The sequence below is a fragment of the Mus musculus genome, chromosome 15 (genome assembly GCF_000001635.26).
Source record: "Mus musculus strain C57BL/6J chromosome 15, GRCm38.p6 C57BL/6J".
Taxonomy (NCBI): Eukaryota; Metazoa; Chordata; class Mammalia; order Rodentia; family Muridae; genus Mus; species Mus musculus.
The window spans coordinates 9,717,352-9,736,602 of record NC_000081.6 but is presented as its reverse complement, the minus strand read 5'-3'; the positions used below and the strand labels follow the sequence as shown (position 1 = coordinate 9,736,602).

General features: G+C 38.2%; 1 protein-coding gene across 3 annotated transcripts in view; it reads left to right on the top strand.

Moving 5' to 3' along the window:
• Spef2 (sperm flagellar 2) overlaps positions 1-19,251 on the top strand; it is a 170,676-nt gene that overhangs the window by 12,266 nt on the left and 139,159 nt on the right. For 2 of the 3 annotated variants that reach the window (NM_177123.4, NM_001305044.1), the window contains exons 3-6: positions 6,734-6,986; positions 11,348-11,488; positions 12,945-13,009; positions 18,966-19,152. In NM_177123.4, the coding sequence (NP_796097.2) occupies positions 6,734-6,986; positions 11,348-11,488; positions 12,945-13,009; positions 18,966-19,152 (646 nt within the window). Of the gene's footprint in view, positions 1-6,733; positions 6,987-9,021; positions 9,193-11,347; positions 11,489-12,944; positions 13,010-18,965; positions 19,153-19,251 lie in introns of all 3 variants that reach the window. The other variant, NM_001305042.1, reaches the window with a different exon arrangement.

Below are 19,251 nucleotides of genomic sequence, written 5' to 3'. Positions count from 1 at the left end.
GATTTTATAGCTACTGCTGCTCTATTTGGAGACTGCCTTTGAAGTAGAAAAAAACGGAGTGGAAATAAAATGGGGTAAAAAGGTAGAAAAAAATCTATTCTTCAGACCAAGCAGTAAGTTCTTTTTTATTAAAAAAAAAAAACTTTATATATTTTGAGTCTATTCTTTTCTCACCCATCCTCTCCCAGACCCTGACACAGCAACCCAACTTTGATTTCTTTCTCCCTCTTAAAAATAAGAACAAAAAGAACACATACTGAAGAAGATTTTGTCCATTTTGTGTTAGCCAGTTACTGCTGAGGCCTGCCCTAAAGTGTTTGATCCAGCCTGTGTCCCGACACTGAAGCAAATTGATTTTACTCTCTCAGCACCACTAGTAGCTTCTAGTTAAATTAGGACTTTGTGCCAACTCCCTGCTCTCTGTGCTGGGATTTTCTCTTGCTTGATACAAGTCTTGTTTCTGTCACCTATGTCTCTGTGACTTCATATGTAAACCCTATCAGTATCTTGGTTGCCTTGACATTGTCCACAATCTCTGGCTCTCCCACTCTATGCATGGATCCCTAAACATTGAAAGGCAATGTGTGATATGGTCAGTGTGAGGCTGAGTGCTTCAAAGGTTATTAGTCTCTTCATATTGTCTGTCTGTAGATCTCTGTATAAGATTATCTCTGCAGCATGAACTTTCTCTCATGAGGGTTAAGTGGTAGACTGGCCTATGGGTATAGAAATATGTCACTAGGAGTCATTTTATTATTATGCCCATTTAACAGAATAATAGTAGTAGGTTTCCCCTGAGGCTCATGACCTGACTAGTCTCAAGTACTTTCCTCATTAATGGTGTCATATGTGGATGCTATCTTACTAAATACACCAAAAAAAAAAAAATAGTGTATGTGTGTATGTGTGTGTGTGGGGGGGGATAATGCTTTTAGTATTTGTGTTACTATTTTGTCAGTAGGTATATCTCTGGGAACATCCTTTAATAGCTGTATTTGAATTATTACAAGTCCTTATCTGACTTCTGTGTGTGTGTGTGTGTGTGTGTGTGTGTGTGTGTGTGTGTGTGTGTGTGTGTGTGTGTGTTAGGCCTGAGGACAATCTCAATTCTCCTTCCACTCCTCAGGAACAACTCACATTGATTTTGCTTGTTTGTTTGTTGTTTGTTTGAGATGGAGTCTCTCATTGGGTTGGGTCTCGCCAAGTAAGCTAGAGTGATTGGCTGTTGAGCACCAGGATTCCTCCTGTCTCCATTCTCCCAGCCCTAGAATTACAAGTGTGGGGTACTCTCAGCATTTTTACTTGAATTCTGAGGGTAAAACTCACACAGAAAACACTTCTCCATCTATCTCTCCTCCCATTTTTAGCACAAATCACTGTTAACCTGACACTTCCCATGCAAGCATTCCTATGACAAAATTTCCCTGGGCCAAATAATATATGATACAACCTCTTCATAGGTGATTCATTTCTTCATGCATATAAACTATACAAGCTGCACAGGGAAGATTCTATGACATAGTAGAAGCTATAGATTGTAAATATATTTTCATACTATTAAAGTCTTTGTAGTTTTCCCTCCAAGCTTGTTTATGAAGCTTCTAGGACACAGGGATATTTTAATCCATACAAAATCTGTTGTGTTACAAACCTTCCATTCCTGAGGATTGAAAGGAGAGCTGAGATTGTCTCACACACACACACACACACACACACACACACACACACACTCCCTCATGGCCTGTTGTACAACTTTTTCACAGCTTTCCTCAGCGATTTCCTCTGCCTGACCTGCAGGCCCCATGTCCCTTTTGTTACAACCTTTACAACCACTAATAGATGGGAGATTAGGCTGCCAGGTGTAAGATTTCCAGGGTAGGTAACAAACACTCTTTTTCTTTCACATTCATGCTCTCAGATGCTCTCAAACACGTAGACTACTCTGTGGTTACGTGCATGGAACCAGATTTCCAATACTTCTGTTTATCGTTTTGTGCACACTAGAAACTCATATTTCACAGCTGCATGTTTCTGCAGAATTCTCCTTAGTGCTTGTTTCTTTGTGTTTCCAACACTGCATATTCAAACTCCTTTAAGTTAGGGATGCCCTGTTACTAATTATTACTGTCGTTGTTAATGTTGTTGCTGTTATTGTTGTTTGTTTTAACCTCTTGAGGATCTAATAGGTCCAAATGCAGGTTTAGTGAAATTTCAGTAATTTTTTGGGGGGGGTGGGGTGGATTAATGAACTTGTAAGTCTTTAGGTAAATTCTAGGAGGTTACACGTTTCAAGCGTCTTACCCACTAATAGAACTCTAACTAAAACTTGTCTGGTCTACACATACACCATCTATTTTTGTTTTATCATGTACTATCTTAATCACTCTTCTATTCTATAAAGAGACACCAGGATCAAGGCAACTTGACACTCTACTGGGCTCACAGAATTTCTCTGGAGGGTTAGAGTGTATAGTCATTATGGCTTGACAGAGAACATGATGACAGCAGGCAGACAGGCAAGCACAGCACTGGAGCAGGAGTTGAGATTTTACATTTTGATCCACAGGCATGAAGCACAGAGGTGGGAGGATAGAAGGAGAGAGAGAAAGAGGGAGGAAGGGAGGAAGGGAAGGAGGGAGGGAGGGAGAGAGGGAGGGAGGGAGGGAGGGGGAAGGGAGGAGAGAGAGGGGGAGGGGAGAGGAGAGGAGGGAGAGGAGGGGAGGGGGAGGAGGGGAGGGGGAGAAGGGTAGGGGGAGGAGGATTGGGGAGGAGGGGAGGGGGAAGGGGGAGGGGAGGAGGGGAGGGAGATGAGGGGAGGGGGAGGAGGAGAGGGGGAGGGAGAGAGGGAGAGGAGGAGAGGGGGACAGAGAGAGGGAGGGAGGGAGGGAGAGAGAGAGAGAGAGAGAGAGAGAGAGAGAGAGAGAGAGAGAGAGCTAGCTAGCTAAGTGGGCTTTTGAAACTTCAAAGCTTATCCTCAGTGATGGACCTCCTCCAGCAAAGCCAAACCTCAAAAATTCATTCCAAATAGTTCTAACAACTGGGGACCAAGCACTCAAATATGTAAGCATTTGGGGGCCAACTTCATTTAAACCCAGACATGAAGCTTTGCATGTTATTTCTCTTTCACTATCGCTTTGAAAAATCTCTTAAGGGCCATCAGCATTTCCAGCCTTCTTGAAACCTCTTACTTTCTTCTGCAGACTTAGCTCTTGCCATCTCTCTTTCCCAATGATACATGGGTGATACTTTTCCTTATAATATTGTTGGGATTATTTATTTGTGTCATTTTTATTAGAATAATGACAAAACCCAGGTGTCCAAAATTATTGGAAAATGGTTTAACAAAAGTTAGCTTCTTGTTAGTTTTTTTTTCAACTTGACATAAAGTAGAGTTACCTGGGAAACAAAACTTTACTTAACATTTTATCATTATTATTATTATTATTATTATTATTATTATTATTAATGATTGATGTGCAGGAGGACCAAGCCCACTATAGCTGGTTCCACCTTTGGACACCCAGGTCAAATAAGCAAGCAAGCGAAGCATTTCATAGAGAGCAAGCCAATAATAAGCAACACAGCCCAGTTCTTACCTTCATGCTCCTATCTTGAATTTCTCAGTGATGTCCTATGATTGAAAAGTGTAAGGCAAATAAACACGTTCCTCTGCAGGTGGCTTTGGTCATGATTTTTATCATAGCAACCAAAGTAACTTAGGACATGCTCCAAATAAATTGCAAATATCCCTAAAGTTGTTCCTCACCCATGGTAAATTCACAATATCGTTTCTATAATCAAGATATCAATATCAAAATCTACACCTAATTAGCCATAGAAATTTTAAAGAACTATTCCAATCTCATTTTTAATGCAATATCAGTATTTCAGGTGCATAGTGATTCTTCCACATCAACATACTTTATACATGGATTTAAGCATGGGCTGAAAATAACCAAGGAAGTTACGCTGTAATCTAGAGAAGACTTAAACTCTAAAAGAGTATTCACTTAAATTATGTGATAGTAGTTTTGCCATTTTAGTAGATTTTGACACGTGCAGGGTTCCTGGAAGCAATGTTCAGTGGATAGTGAGGTACGTTAGCTCGAAACCAGCAAGAGATCAAAAGCAAGGCAAGAAGCAACACTTGTCTCTGGAAACTACATTACTCCTGGTGCCTGCCCAGCTGGAGGTCCTGCCCTGACTTCCTTCAGTGATGGACGATTATTTGGGAGTTTAAAAATGAAAATAAGTCCTTCCCTCCTCAAGTTGCTTTCGATCATGGTTTCTATCAGAGCAGTAGAAACCCGAAGATAAGGAGCATGATCATCACCTCATACTTTTTATATCTTTATTCTAATCTGAAAGAAAAATTGTACTTTATACAGTGCTAATGACATAAAGTTACATGTCTTAGAAATGACTTAATTTTAAGAATAACTTGTCTAACTCTGAGAGGATTGTTCACTTTAAAACAGTGTTAGTTTCACTGAAGCAGATCAGTTAAAAGGAAAAAAAAATAGTGAAGAAGGAAATATCTTCCAGAGGGTCTCATTTCTTTTGCTGAGAGGGGTACTCTGTGACCTGGTGGCAAGCAGGAGAGGAGGCCCAAGTCCCTTAGCAAACAAAGACGGTAAGCAGAGGGCAAGGAAACATTTCCCAGTGCACGATCCTTATTCCCTCAGAGGTCATCATTTACATCATATGCGCTGTCTCCAGAGCAAAGACATCCCAGCTGTTTTTCTGTTTCCAAAAACAAGAGCTGATTATTCTATTGTGCTGACAGTGCACACGCCTTAACAATCAGGGATTTCCTGAGATTCCTTAAGTTGTGTTCTTCACAGTTTGGCTGGTTGGGAATTTACAACATCCATTTTATCTTCCAGGGAGAACTCTTGCTTTACCTTTGATGGTTGGTTTAGTTCATTAATGCCAGCTTAAAACCATAATGGAAACCAGCCTATAACAAACACTCTATTCAGGAATCTATGTACTACAAGTGAGAAGAGGGAGCCAGGTCTTTTGTCTGTAGGGCTAAGGGCTAAGCTTTGAAAAAAGTGAGATTGATACATGATTGCCTTTGTATTCTCCCTTCTGAATTATGATGTCCATAAACACTGCAGCCAACATATGAGCAAACCTAAGCTTGGATAGATAACTCTCAGTTACCATCTTTCAGAATATGCATGGTGGGTGATATACACTAGATTCTATGCATACTTTTATTTCACAATCACTCAGATTCATGGCAACTCCCGATTCAGAGGAAGAACTAACTTTAGGTGTGCACTTTGATTACATTCAAGTATACTCAGAATGGATTTTGTATTAAAGAGTGGATTTAAATGTTGGAAGATAAGAATCCAGGCCACGTTTGGAGAGATGGCTCAGTGGTTAAGAGCACTGACTGCTCTTCCAGAGGTCCTGAGTTCAATTCCCAGCAGCCACATGGTGGCTCACAACCATCTGCAATGAGATCCAGTGCCCTCCTCCTGTCTGTCTGAAGAGAGTAAGAGTGTCTATATAGTGTATGTGTGTGTGTGTAATATTTTTTTTAAAAAAACAGTTGAAAGAATCCAGGCCTAAGCCTAAAACTTGTTTATGGGTCTGAGTTGATAATAGTCACAACAGTTGAAAATGACATGAATATCTATTTTAATTACTAGTAGTTACAGACCTTTTGAGATCTCTGAAGCAACATCTAATCCTTATTGCCTTTTATTCAAATATGTTTCTTATCAACTATGAACACCTAAAAGTAATAACTCCATCTTGTTCATTTTTTAACACTTCAGTGATTGCCATTTACTTACTTTCTGTGCATGAGGTTTTACCTGAATGCATGTATGTGTACCACACGAATGCCTGGTGTCTATGAAGGTCACATAATGACATGCAGATACCCTGAAACTGAATTTAGAGTAGCTGTGGGCTGACTTGCATGTGTGGAGAATCAAATGCATGTTCTCTGCAAGTGCGGCAAGCTACTTTAGGCTGTCTCTCTAGCCCCACATATCAATAAAATTTTGAAATTAATTAGACTTAATAAACATGTATACCCTTAGTAATATGCTTATTTAATAGAATATTAATTGATGGACAAAGTTAATGAATTCATTAGATTCTTAAATTTTGAGGCCATGTTGAAATTAAATAATGAAAAATAATAAAATTTCAAATTTTAGATTTTCTTCACATCAAAGATTTACTACAAATTACATATTGAAGGGTAACAGAATGATTCCCATAGCTAACATGATTCAGTTAAATAATGTTGAGAGTTTATGAAAGAACTATTGTCAAGTTAAAATTTAGGATTAACTTAAGATATTAGCAATAATAAATGATAACTTAATACAATGGAAATTTGTATTGCAAGTTTGCCTTGGAATAAAATGTAGTTTTCAAAGCTATAGTCTTTTTATCCACTGAACAGCATATATTTGTCTGTCTTAGTACTTATCTCCTATACTAAATTTTATTGTCAATTTACAGCATGAACTATATACAATTAATAAATTTTAAATTATTTCAAGAAAAATAAAGTTTAGATAAGCATAGCCAATGGGGAAAAATATCCCCAGGCATTTTCATTACAGAGTCGTTTAAGAAAAAGGAAGCATCTAAGGGCAGTTGGGATAATTCAGAGTATCGTATCATAATACTTCTGACATTGGGTATTTGCTTTTCATTTGCCGTTAATGTGTAATTATGAACGTATTGTCACCTTTAGGGGTTCAACAGCCAAGCTTAACAATTTCTCCCGCTTGCAACCAACACTTCACCTGCTGGGTTTGCAGTTTGATCAGAATGTGGCTCAAAGCATCATCACAGAGAAGCCTGGGGCAGCAACCAAACTTCTGTATCAGTTGTACATTGCTCTTCAGAAAAAGAAGAAAACAGGGCTGACTGGACTAGAGATACAAACCATGCAACCCCAGACAAACTTGAGGCTTCAGACCCTCAAAAGTGAGGCTTTTCGAGAGGTAGGTACAGAAAGACACGGAATAGGCATTGCCAGGAGAAAAGCTGGTGTTGCTGCAGACTGGCTGTGAGATTGTAGTCTTGGAGATGCTCAGTTGAGGCTATTTGTGTTACTGGCCCTTCTGGGTGTTATTTTATGCTCATGTCTTTAATTTGTTCATCTACCCTTGCCATCTCCCTGCTTCCTAGTCACACTACTGATAACTTATCCAAGTCTGCCCCTCTTTCCCAGAACTTTTTCCTCTTCTATTTTTGAAATTACATAGTTTCTCCCTTCTTTTTTCTCACTCCAAACTATTCTCTTCTAAATGCGTGCCCTCTTTTTCATTAATTTTTTGTCCACACACAATTAAAGATTTTAGTGATCAACATGAATGACATAGTTTTTAATTTATTTTAATTACCAACAGTGATGATGTATATACACCATTATTGTGTGTTATATTTAATACAGAAATTTATATGATTGCAATGTTAGCATACCTTTTACTCTTTCATAAATTATCTTCTAAATTATCTGTGTCAATGTCAGCATGCCTTTTATTCTCCAGTAGATAATTTCATGAATTATCTGTAAACATAACTGCCTAGTCTTTATATATACCATTACTTTTCATACCTGCTCTTTTCCTCTGCATGTTTTCCTGCTACTATGTTGCCTAAGACTTCCTCAGGGGCCACTGCAGCAACTTGCTATCTATAGACATCAGACCTTCTGCTAGATCATAGGGCTCTTCAGCTTTATATACATTGTATCCCCATCTGATGGCAAACTCCAGTCACTCACCAAACACTTTCAAAATTACTTCTTTGTACTGCTCAGCACAAAGGCAATTTCTTGTGTTTATTGACTGGGTATCTTTGACTATGTCTAGACTATTCTTGCCCTTTCTCCCACCCAAACATCCTAATCCTGTAGCTCCTCCTCCCCAAACATCTTTCTCTGTCTACCCAGCTCACACAGACTCTTCCTTGAAATAAGTGGAGCCTTGGTGTTAATCTCCTGGTGCTACCCATTCCTCATCAGCTTGCCACTTGTTCTTAAGATGTGGGTGCCTCTGATGCCTAGGAAAATACTTGAGCATTGCAAATATTCAGGAAAAATGTGTTTTGATGAATTGTTAGCACTTTTTAGTTTGCTAACTCCAATTTCAAACTGCTCTACTTTAATTGGATACCTGTACTAGTCTGGTACCAAAGTAAACTGAGAAATCACGGGCAGGCAGATTAGGCAAAAAGCTAAGCAGCTCGGTGCTGGATTCTTCCTCAATGTCCAGCTTGGTTGACTCGAGTCACTCACTGAGAAACGTCTCTCTCTCTTCTCCCAGCTGTACAGGTGAGGATGATTTCTTTTTCTGCCTGCCATGACACTGGACTTTTATGTAGCCTAGTAAAGACAATGTACAATGAGCCGTGAGGGCTTCCAGAGTCAGTTATACATTGTATAGACATTTATTGAGTCCCGATTTTATCCCAAGTGCTTGCACAGAGATGACGTTGAGAAAGCCTCCATGAACTTCACGTTTGCATGCTAGGAAGGAAAAAAAATGTTTCTGTATCGTGGTATTTATCATAGTGATTTAAAGATGGGGCGAAAGAGAGCACAGAATATCTTCTCATGGAGATAAGACAGTCAAGTAGTAGCTGGGGAATAGGAGTTAAAGGGAGGTATATCACACATATTATAGAAAGAGAGACAACAGTTAGTGGAGGAAAAGACTGGAGAAGAACGGGATGTGGTATGAGGACCAAAAGGAAAGAGGTCTTTGATTAAGGAAAAAGGAAGGAAGTCAAGAGCAGGCAAAATGTAAATATATATGACACCATTTTGTAAGAATGAACATAAATATCATTTTTGTTGTCAATGCACAATTAAAGATTTTAGTGGTTAACATAAATGACATAGTTTTTAATATAATTATCAAAAGTGATTATGTGTATAAACTTCATATTCAATACAAAATATATATGATTGCTATGCCAGCATACCTTTTAGTCTCCAGTAACCAAAACCTTTGAAATGCTTTCTTCACCTAGAGACTTAAAAACCTGATACCACGGCAAACCGATTTCAATCTGATGCGGGTTACATGCAGGTTTCAAGAAAAGTGTAAACAAATGAAAGAAGATCTTGCCCGAATGAATTTTGAGAAGTTTGAAAAAATTCAAAAACTTGAGGAAGAGCAAAGACACTTTAATATCGAAAAGGTTCCATAGATCATTTATTTTCTTCCTGAAAATTCATTAGTACCTAGTATACCTGGTGGTTATTTCTGCCTGTAGTAAGCACACATTGCATACGCAGCAGCATGGATAGATTGCATGGCATGATGCATGACCTTGCTTTGCCTCACCAGACCCTCTCTCCCTCCCATCTTGTTTCACACTCACTCTCCCTGCACCTGTGGCTGAGCGCTATCAACTACCTAATAGGACAACTTTCTTTCACTGGATGAAATCTGTCCTCAGTTCCTTTGGGAAAGAATTTGCTACTAGCTACCCTACTGGCCAAAGGAGCTCAACCCTTACATCCTTGTGGAAGACAGGAGGGACACTTCCCCCATGCCCCATTCTGTCCCATTCTCTGCAATGCCCCGGTCTCTATATCCTGCTACATTTATTTTAGGGGGTTATTTCTCTGATTGCTTCCCTATCCAACTATGTGAAACATCTTATCTTCACTGTCCTTAGCTATTGCTTTGTGTAAGTTGCTGCTGATTCTAAAAACCTCTTTGAAAAAAAAAAGTCTTTAATGATCTATGTCTTTAAAGACATGAGAGGAAAAACATCATCAAATCATTAAAGACTTTTAGGAGAATTTCAAATGGCCAGATGCAGAGAGTGTGCTAACTACAGGCAATGGAATTATTGCTCTCCCTGTTATATTTGAAACTTGCTTTTTAAATTGATTAGTATGTCAAGAAGATAATATATCCTGGATGGAGTGAGGTTCTTCTTCTGTTAGTTTCCAGAGGACAGAATCATTCTTCAGTGCTTCTACATAGCAGAGACAGGGCATTCTAAGTGCAATGTCTATGTTGAGGTCAAGAACTGGGACTCATGTGCATTGAACCAACTAGTTCAGGTGTGAAAAGCCAAGTATAATGCAGGAAACCTCAAAAGAAAAAAAAAGTCAAGGAGTGTAGGATATTGTGAATTATATGGGAGAGAGATTGTGAAACATGGCCATAGGAAATAAACAAGACAAGTGACGAAGCCTGCCTGTGGTTTCCCCATTTTCTTTCTTTCTTTCTTTTTTAAATATTTTTATTAGGTATTTTCCTCACTTACATTTCCAATGCTATCCCAAAAGTCCCCCATACCCCCCCCCACTCCCCTACCCACCCACTCCCACTTTTTGGCTGAAAAGAAAATAAACATAAGGCGATGAAATAGAAATCCACATGAAATAAACATATGGCAATGCAGTAGGAATTCACATTTTTAGAAAGTGAAATAGAAATGATAAAATGATCACTTCTGCATTGTAATTTAATTTTCCTTGGATATAGAAATTAAGGAATTCAGTTCTAATACAATGCTTTAGTAATAAAGACATTTATCATTTTCATAAGATGTTTAGTTTTTTTGGTTTTTTTTTTTTGGTTTTGGTTTTTGGTTTTTTTGGGACAGGGTTTCTCTATGTAGCCTTGGCTGACCTGGAACTCACTGTGTAGACCAGGCTGGCCTCGAACTCAGAGATCCACTGCCTCTGCCTTCCAAGTGCTGGGATTAAAGGCATGTGCCACCACGTCCAGCTAGATGTTTAGTTTTAAAATATTTAATAATATATATTTTAGACATTTCTCTTTCAATCATATCATTCTTTTTATATTGTCCTTAAACTCAGTACTGCCTGTCTTGAGATATAATCCCACCATGCTTTGTATTTTGGTGTCAGTCCAGTAGTTGAGGTTGCTCCTGAAATCATGTGTAGGTAGATTGGTTTGGAGAAGTTGACTTTCCTAGTGGCAGCTATTGGATCTATAGAGTCCTTGGGGGTTTCCTGAGAGAAAGAATTCTCATATTTGGGCTGGTCATGAATGTGCATTGATAAAGAACTATAATATTTTTACATTTAAAGCGCATGACTATTCTTGTACCAATGCACATAATGGCAATACATACATTATTTAGTCATAATTTTAGCATATCAATGTTGTGTTTAGCATCACAATTTTCAATGTAAATAGTGCCGATTGTCTTTCTAATAGTACACAATTGTGACACCTTGTGCATTTATTAATCGCGAAGTTCTGAAATTTTCAACAGATAACTTACATATTTGTGTATCTGTATATATGTTACATTCTTATTATTTTGACAAGCTGAATGAATAAATTAATGTGTATGCCATACTCAGCAACGCTTAAACAGAAGACGACAAAATGAGATAATGGCCAAAATCCAGGCAGCCATTATACAGATCCCCAAGCCTGAATCCAACCGTACTTTGAAAGCTATTGAGGCTCAAAAACTGATGAAAAAGAAAAAGGAGGCAGAGGTAAGTGACAGTCACTTGTCTTGTGTTTCTCTTCATAGAGAAATGCCCTCTCTGCAGTGAGCAGGAGAGACCTTCCAAAGGTTCTTATTTTCTTTTCAAAACTCTTGTTTGCTTAGTAGCAGGATGTAGCTTGAGCCCAGGGAGATCAAGTTCCCAATGTTGGGGTTTCTACTTGGACTCCTGTGTTTATAGTTAGTCTACTAAGTTAGGTAATTGTCGGGAACACACCGTTCTTCTTTACCATGCAATGTGGCTTCTTATAAATCCCAGAAATGTTAATTGGCTTGTTGCTGTTAAAACATTTTAAATTAAAATACATGCACTGGAGATATAGTTTACTAGACCACACCAAGTGTCAACATTCCAATAGGATAAAATCTAATTATGTCATGGGAAAGTAATACTATGCTGTGATGGTAACTCCTGATTGCTTCCATTCTTTGTTGACCTAAGAAAGGTAACAATAATTACCATCACTCAAGATATGGGCTGTTACTTCACTTTTTATTGACTTGTGTCCTCTCAGTTCTGTATTAATGCCTTCCTTTATAACTGTAAAGTGGACTGAAATCTAGATGCTGATATATTTTACTGTAGCCGATGGGTGCTGGTTAAGGAGACATTGACCAAGATCTCTCATCCCTAAGCCCATAGTATTTTGTATTGATCTATGTACCATTTATGAAACTCTAATAAAATATTTTAGATTTGGATTTTAAAGCATATTATCCACATACTTTTCTACCTCCATTTTTTTATTAAGCAACTAAATTTCCCTGAGTTTTTGAAGATTTATAATAAAGTTTTGTGGTACATAAGCACAAGCTGAAATTATTTAGAGAAAAAGGTTATAGAGTAAGTTAGGTTGCATAGGAAGTGTTTAAAACAGGCAACACATACACCTGTAAGAAATATTTATATTTTAAAAACATGTGCCTGGACTCTGATCAGTGTCAACTGCATTAGCATCCTTTGGTGCACTATTAAAATGAGACTCTTCCTTCTCCAGAGATGGCTTTATGGTTAAACAAACTGCACCAATAAGCAAACGTGTCTGTAATCCAGTACACATGTTTTGAGATGGGAGCAGAGACAGTATAATTCCCAGCATAAAACAAGTGACCCTGAATAAAACAAGATTGAAGAAAGAAGTGAAATGGGAGGTTGTCCTCCTACACACACACACACACACACACACACACACACACACACATTTTTGAAACAACAGGAGAGAATCATGAAATAAGTGATTTGGGTGAGACAATTTCTATATTGCTTTAGGGTAACCTCATCTAAGAGAACGAATCACAATTATAAAAGTATTTCAGCTTGTCTTATCTTGGCATTTAATTATTTTGAATTAGTACTATGAGTCACCTTTTGAAACTGATTGAACATGGTGAAATTTCTCAGTGTCTTTTCAAGGCAGAAAACTGATGGTGAATTTTCTTTAAAGGACGTGGCCAATGAGATTAAGAAATTTGAAGCACTAATTAAAAAGGATCTCCAAATTAAAGAAAGGTAGGGTATGTTTTCCTTCTCAAACACATAGTCAGTGCTATGAAGAACCTCTGAATATTTACGAATAGTTTATGTAACATGACTTAAAACTCAGATTATCTATCCATTAGCAACTTTGATCTGCCATGCAAATGTGGGTATCAGGAAATGAAAAGTCAGTTTATTTTTCTGGGCTGCTAATTTTGTTGAGTTCACATCCATTTTTTAACATTTACTAAAAGTGTTCCACTAATTTAAAAGTACCCTGAGAAAGCCTTGGTTGGACTTTAGTTTGGTTCCTTTCATGTCAGGTTCTCTGTATTTATTACAGATTATAGCAATAAAGTGTTATTGAATGTGGTTTCTTACCAATTGTTATGCAATTTTGTTTCTTCTGTAAATTGTGCCCCTTTAATAGTTTCATTTACTGAAATATGGATATATTCCATACCCATTTATTTCTTATTGTAGGTCCTTGAATATGGCCTATTAAATATTACTCCTCTAGATGCAGTGTAGGGTTTTCTAGACACCCTGCCCTACCCCACCCCGGAGCTCTTGGGGACTAAACCACCAACCAAAGAGTACACATGGAGGGACCCATAGCTCCATCCACATATGTGGCAGAGGATAGCCTTGTTGGACATCAGTGGGAGTAGATGTCCTTGGACCTGAGGGTGTTTGATGTCCCAGTGTAGGGGAATGCCAGGGTGGGGAGAATGAGTAAGTGGGTGGGGGAGCACCTTCATAGAGACAGGGAGGGGGAGAGGGGATGGCATAGGAGGTTCTGAAGGGGAGACCTAGAAAGGGGAAAACATTTGAAATGTAAATAAATAAAATATCCAATAAAAAAGAGAAAAAATAAAAATAGAAATTATCTAATTTACATCTTCCAGAATGTGAAAGAATTCCATATGAAGGGAGACTTCCCCCAAGCCAACAACACACTTCAGTTCCAGTTCAATGGTTCTGAGTGAGGGAATTCAGAGTCCAGGGAGGAGTGAAATCAGAAAACAAGTAGTAGAATGGTCAGATATTGAAAAAATTCAATAAAATGGAAAATATTCATATTTCCCTTTTCCTACCCTCTGCACAAATTCCAGATGCCCTATCTCGATCTGCATGGCCTTTGTCATCTTTGTCTCTGTCTTTTAAAAGCAGAATACTCCAAAGTACATAGGTGACAAGGAAGATCAGCAACGCTGTCCTTGTCTCTTCATCATTTATTGTCTCTCCTGCCACATGGGAGCTTTTGAGACTCATTCATTCCCATTTGTCAGTTGTGGCTGCTCTTTCCTGGACTACTGAGTCCTTGAAAGTGAATTCTTACCTTTACTTTTACCCTGGTAATTTCACATTTTTGAGTCTTAGATTACACTCTTTGATCTATTTTTGATGTCTGACTCTTTCCCGTGTGGGTATTTAGTTGAGCTAGCAGTATTTGCAGAAGAGACCATCTTTCCTCCAGCACAAGCTTTGTGCCTTCATCAAAACCCAAGTGGCTGTAGCTGCATGCATCCATTTCTGAATACTATATTTTATCCTACTATGCTTATTTGTTTATGTGCCTTATCATGGTGGATCTGTTACCGTACCTCTGACTTGTAATTTGAGATCAGGTATTAAAATACTGTTAGAATATCTCCTTTTTCTCAGATTGCTTTGGGTATCTCGAATCTTCATGAACATTGTAATCTTTCCTAGTTCTATGAAGAATGCCACTGGAACTTTGGTGGTAACCATCCAGAAACTGTATGTTGCTTTTGATAATGTAATGTAACCACTCTCATATATTGATTCTGCTGATCCACGAGTATGGGAGTTCCTTTGTGTGGGCTATTTCATTTTTTTTATTCCTTTCTGGTTTTTGTTTGTTTGTTTGTTTGTTTTGTTTTTGATTTTGGTTTTAGTGTTGTTGATGTTTCCCCAGAAGGCTCAATTTAATCTCTCCAGAGATTTCCAAGGGAACTTGGAATTGGGCATAGAATGGAGAGTCCAACATCTCAGAGTGGCAGTGTAGGATGTCAGGGGGCTGAAGGCTCAATCCAGAGAAAAGTTATTAGATGATAGACCTTTTAAAGTCTTTCTATAACTATCTTTTAAATTCACTTTGAGTTTTTAGGTGAGAATGTTCTGGAATCATCTAGAAATTTAATACTAGCTTGTTACAGTGTTAAAAGTTTCATAATATATTTTAAAATTATTGTTAAACTACACCACTTTCTTCTTTCCTATTTTTCCCTCCAGCCCTTCCCAGGTACCCTAGCTCTACTTCCTCCCATTTCCCTCACTCTCAAATTAATAGCCACCGTGTGTGTGTGTGTGTGTGTGTGTGTGTGTGGTGTATGTGGTGTGTGTGTGGTGTATGTGGTATATGTGTGTGTGTGTGTGTGTGTGTGTGTGTGTTTCAGAGAGAGAGAGAGAGAGAGAGAGAGAGAGAGAGAGAGAGAGAGAGAGAGAGAGAAAGAAAGAGGAGGGGGGAATACCTATGTACAGACAGCATGAACCCAAACAACAATTTTAGTAGCTGCCTCTTTCACTGCCCAGACCTGAAAAGCCCTTTAGAGACAAGTGATGTCACAGCAAAGCCCATTCTTTTCCTTTTGTGGAAAAATGGAAAGTTTTACTTCTAGCAATGTGAAGCCCCATGGCTGCCCCCTAACATGTATGCTGTCCATTTGGTGTTTAAAACAAACAAACAAACAACAAAGCGAATAATAAATATCCATCTGTTTACTTAGCTGAGGTTCATTGAATGTTCTATTTTTGGCATTTGTTTAAAAACATTTACCACGTAATTCTCTAAATACATATTTGACAACATTTCTACACTGCTAATTACAGCATAGAACTTATTAGTCCCTACAAGTGTTTGGTAAACAATCAGATATCAATAAAATACAACCACTGTTTTCAAGATACACACATATAATACAATGAATGTACTTTGAATTAAATTACCATAGAAATTTATTTTTAAGAATGTATTTTTAATCATTTTAGCTTTATAACTTAATATGGTGTGATAACTTGATGCACAGACATAAATCAAACAATCTAATCACCATACCCAGCATTTTTATGTCATCCAATATAATTTTAAGTTTTGATTAATGTATTTTGATTAATATGTATTTATAGTTACAACACAATGCTTGAACTGGGGCATGCCACATTTCCATCTCATTTGTACCTTCCACTGGGAGTCTTTGATAGCTATTAGGCTGATGGATGCATGGGCAGGTGGATGAAGGAGTGAATAGGTTGACTCATTATTAACACAAAATCCATGAACTAGATTTTTGGCAGCATAAACTTTAGGAAGCTGCTAGCCTATATTTAATCTAGGATAGAACCTTTGTAATAATACATTTAGATAAAAGAATAATAAGAATTTTACTGAATGATCACCTGAATTTCCACAGATGTGTAATTATACTAACCTTTTAAAAATGTTTTTGCAACTGTCCCAAATGGTTTGCTTATTTACTTTTGGAGATGGGAGTCCACCATGTAGTCCTGGATGGCATGAAATTCACTAATGTTAACCAGGATGGAAATGTTCTCACAGAAATTAGTCTACCTTTACCTCCCAATTGCTGAGATTACAGTTCTGGACCACCATGACTGTATTAAATCTCAATAAGCTAAAATCAGCTCTGCTTTTGACCTTCAGTGTATTGAATTGTAATACAGTTTATCCTTAATTCCTCCAAGTGACAGATTGCAACCAGGCCTGGGGTACCTGTGGATAAAATACTTAGAATCTTAGTGTTTTATACTAGCATTTGAAAGTATTATTGTGATTCAGTTTTGTTACAGATCTAATAATATGGCTACCCCCACTGCTACACACCTACAAATTCCTGACCCTCTGTACTTTTCCCCCATCTCCTCCTGTATCTGAACTGCCCCCCCTTTGATGCTAGGGACCCAAGAGTTTCCCAGGACCCAATAGGGAAGACATTAGCTGAAATACCAACCAAGGGGAGATAGAACCTATAGAGACTGTATCCAGTGGATAGGCATGGTCCCCGGTTGAGGAATTGTGCCACCCACCCACCTTAAAAATATTAATCCAGAATTCCTCTTGTCAAAAGGAAACTCAGTGACAAAGAGTGGAGCAGAAACTGAAGGAAAGGCCATCCAGGGACTTCCCCACCTAGGCATCCATCCCATCTTCTGACACCAAACCCAGACATTATTGCTGATGCCAAAAATTGCTTGCTGACAAAAGCCTGGTATAGCTGTCCCCTGAGAGGTTCTGCCAGAGCCAGGCCAATACAGATGCAGATATACACAGTCAAACATTGGACTGAGTGTGGGGACCACAATGGAGAAGTTAGAGGAAGGAATGTAGGAGCTGGAGGGGTTTGTAACTTCGTAGGAAGACCACAATATCAGCCAACGAGACCCCCCTCCCCAAAGCTCCCAGGGACTAAACCACCAACCAAAGAGTACACAGGGATACCCATAGCTCCAGCTAGATATGTAGCAGAGGATTATCTGGCATCCCTGAGAGGGGAGCCCCTTGATCCTATGGAGGCTTGATGATCAAGGATAGGGGAACACTAGGGCGCTGAGGCAGGAGCGGGTAGGCAGGTGGCATAGCACTCTCATAGAGACAGGGGGAGGGAGGATAAGGGGGATTGTGGAGGAGAAACTGGGATGGGGATAACATTTGAAATGTAAATAAATAAAATAACCAATAAAAATAAATGATATTTTAATATTTAATAACTGGTATTTGATAAAGATTAACATTTATTATTTAAAATAAAATTAATTAAAATGAACATTTAATATATTATTTAATAAATAAAATATTGATATAAATATAATAATGTTCTTGTTATTGAAAATATTATTGAAATTTAGCCCACAAACTGTGCAGAGAACAAGAAAAGAATGTCTCATGAGTTCAAAATTTATCTGGGAGCAACAAGCCTACAAATTATGATCTAGAATCTCATAGGATCTATGTGACAACTATGTATGAATCTCACACAAAACTTGCTTTTGTAGAAGGACTTCTGCCTATGTAAACATTGATGACTGTTTAGTTATGACACATTAGTAACATGCATTTTTGTTTTTTGAAATAAATTCTCTTATAGTCTAAATTAAATGTGCTAGTGAAAATGTAAAAATGATAATTCATAACATAAACTCATTATTCCTTGGCAAGTATCATTATTATATATTTTATACAGCTCTACTGTGCCATTCTAATGGCTACTTAAAGACATGCAGATGAGAATTGATTATTCAGTTGCTACACACACAAAATGTTTCTTTCATTTTTAATGATAAATTTCAAAGGGCTATGAATTTCATGCTGAGGGACCATTTATTTCACTGAACTTTGGTGCTCATCTTTTGGGAAGACCTGTGCTGATGCAAGGTCAGACCTCTGCTGAGTCATGGAAGGTAGGGCCAACTTTCAGCTGCTAAGTTCCTAGCAAAGACTGGGACACTGCCCTAGGAAGCCATATGCCCATTTGGGAGGACCTAGAGTAGCCTGCACCATTGTGAGGGAGAACAGAGTAGCTGTAGATGGGACCATCCACAGAGGAACTGTGTTCTCCATATCTAGTATATTGTCATGAGGCATCTGCCCTGACATTAGATTATCTACAGTTTACCTACTATTGACTTAAAACAGGAGAAACTAGAGGCCAGTGGAAAGATGCAGGAGAGAAGCCAGCCTCTATTTAGATGGCAGAGCATGAGATCTGAGAAGAGATAAGCTTAAGGAAAAAAAGAAGCTATGCTAAGGATCTCAGAGGGACAGATCTAAAAGTGACATAAAGAAACTGGAATCAGCAATAAGCTACAGCTTCCACATTTATCCAATGCTTGTACTCACAAATTAACAAAGAATTCAGAGCAGCTTTCTCCAGGAGTCTTTAATATTTCAAAGAAGGGACATGTGATCACACTGTGTTAAAATCTAACAAGAATCTGTTACCTTTAGTGTATCCAAGACTTCTTTAGAAACAACAGACCAGACAACTGCAGAACTGCTCAACACTTATTCAGATGATGACTACATTAAAAAGATCCAGAAACGCCTAGAAGAAGACGCTTTCGCACGCGAGCAAAGGGAAAAAAGACGACGCAGATTGTTGATGGATCAGCTAATGGCCCATGAAGCACAGGAGGTGAGCTCTGTGATGTTAGTTTACATGAACATTGCCTACAACTTCAGAATACATGGCCTTGTGTTTATACAAGCAAGTATTTTATATACCTGTCGTCTG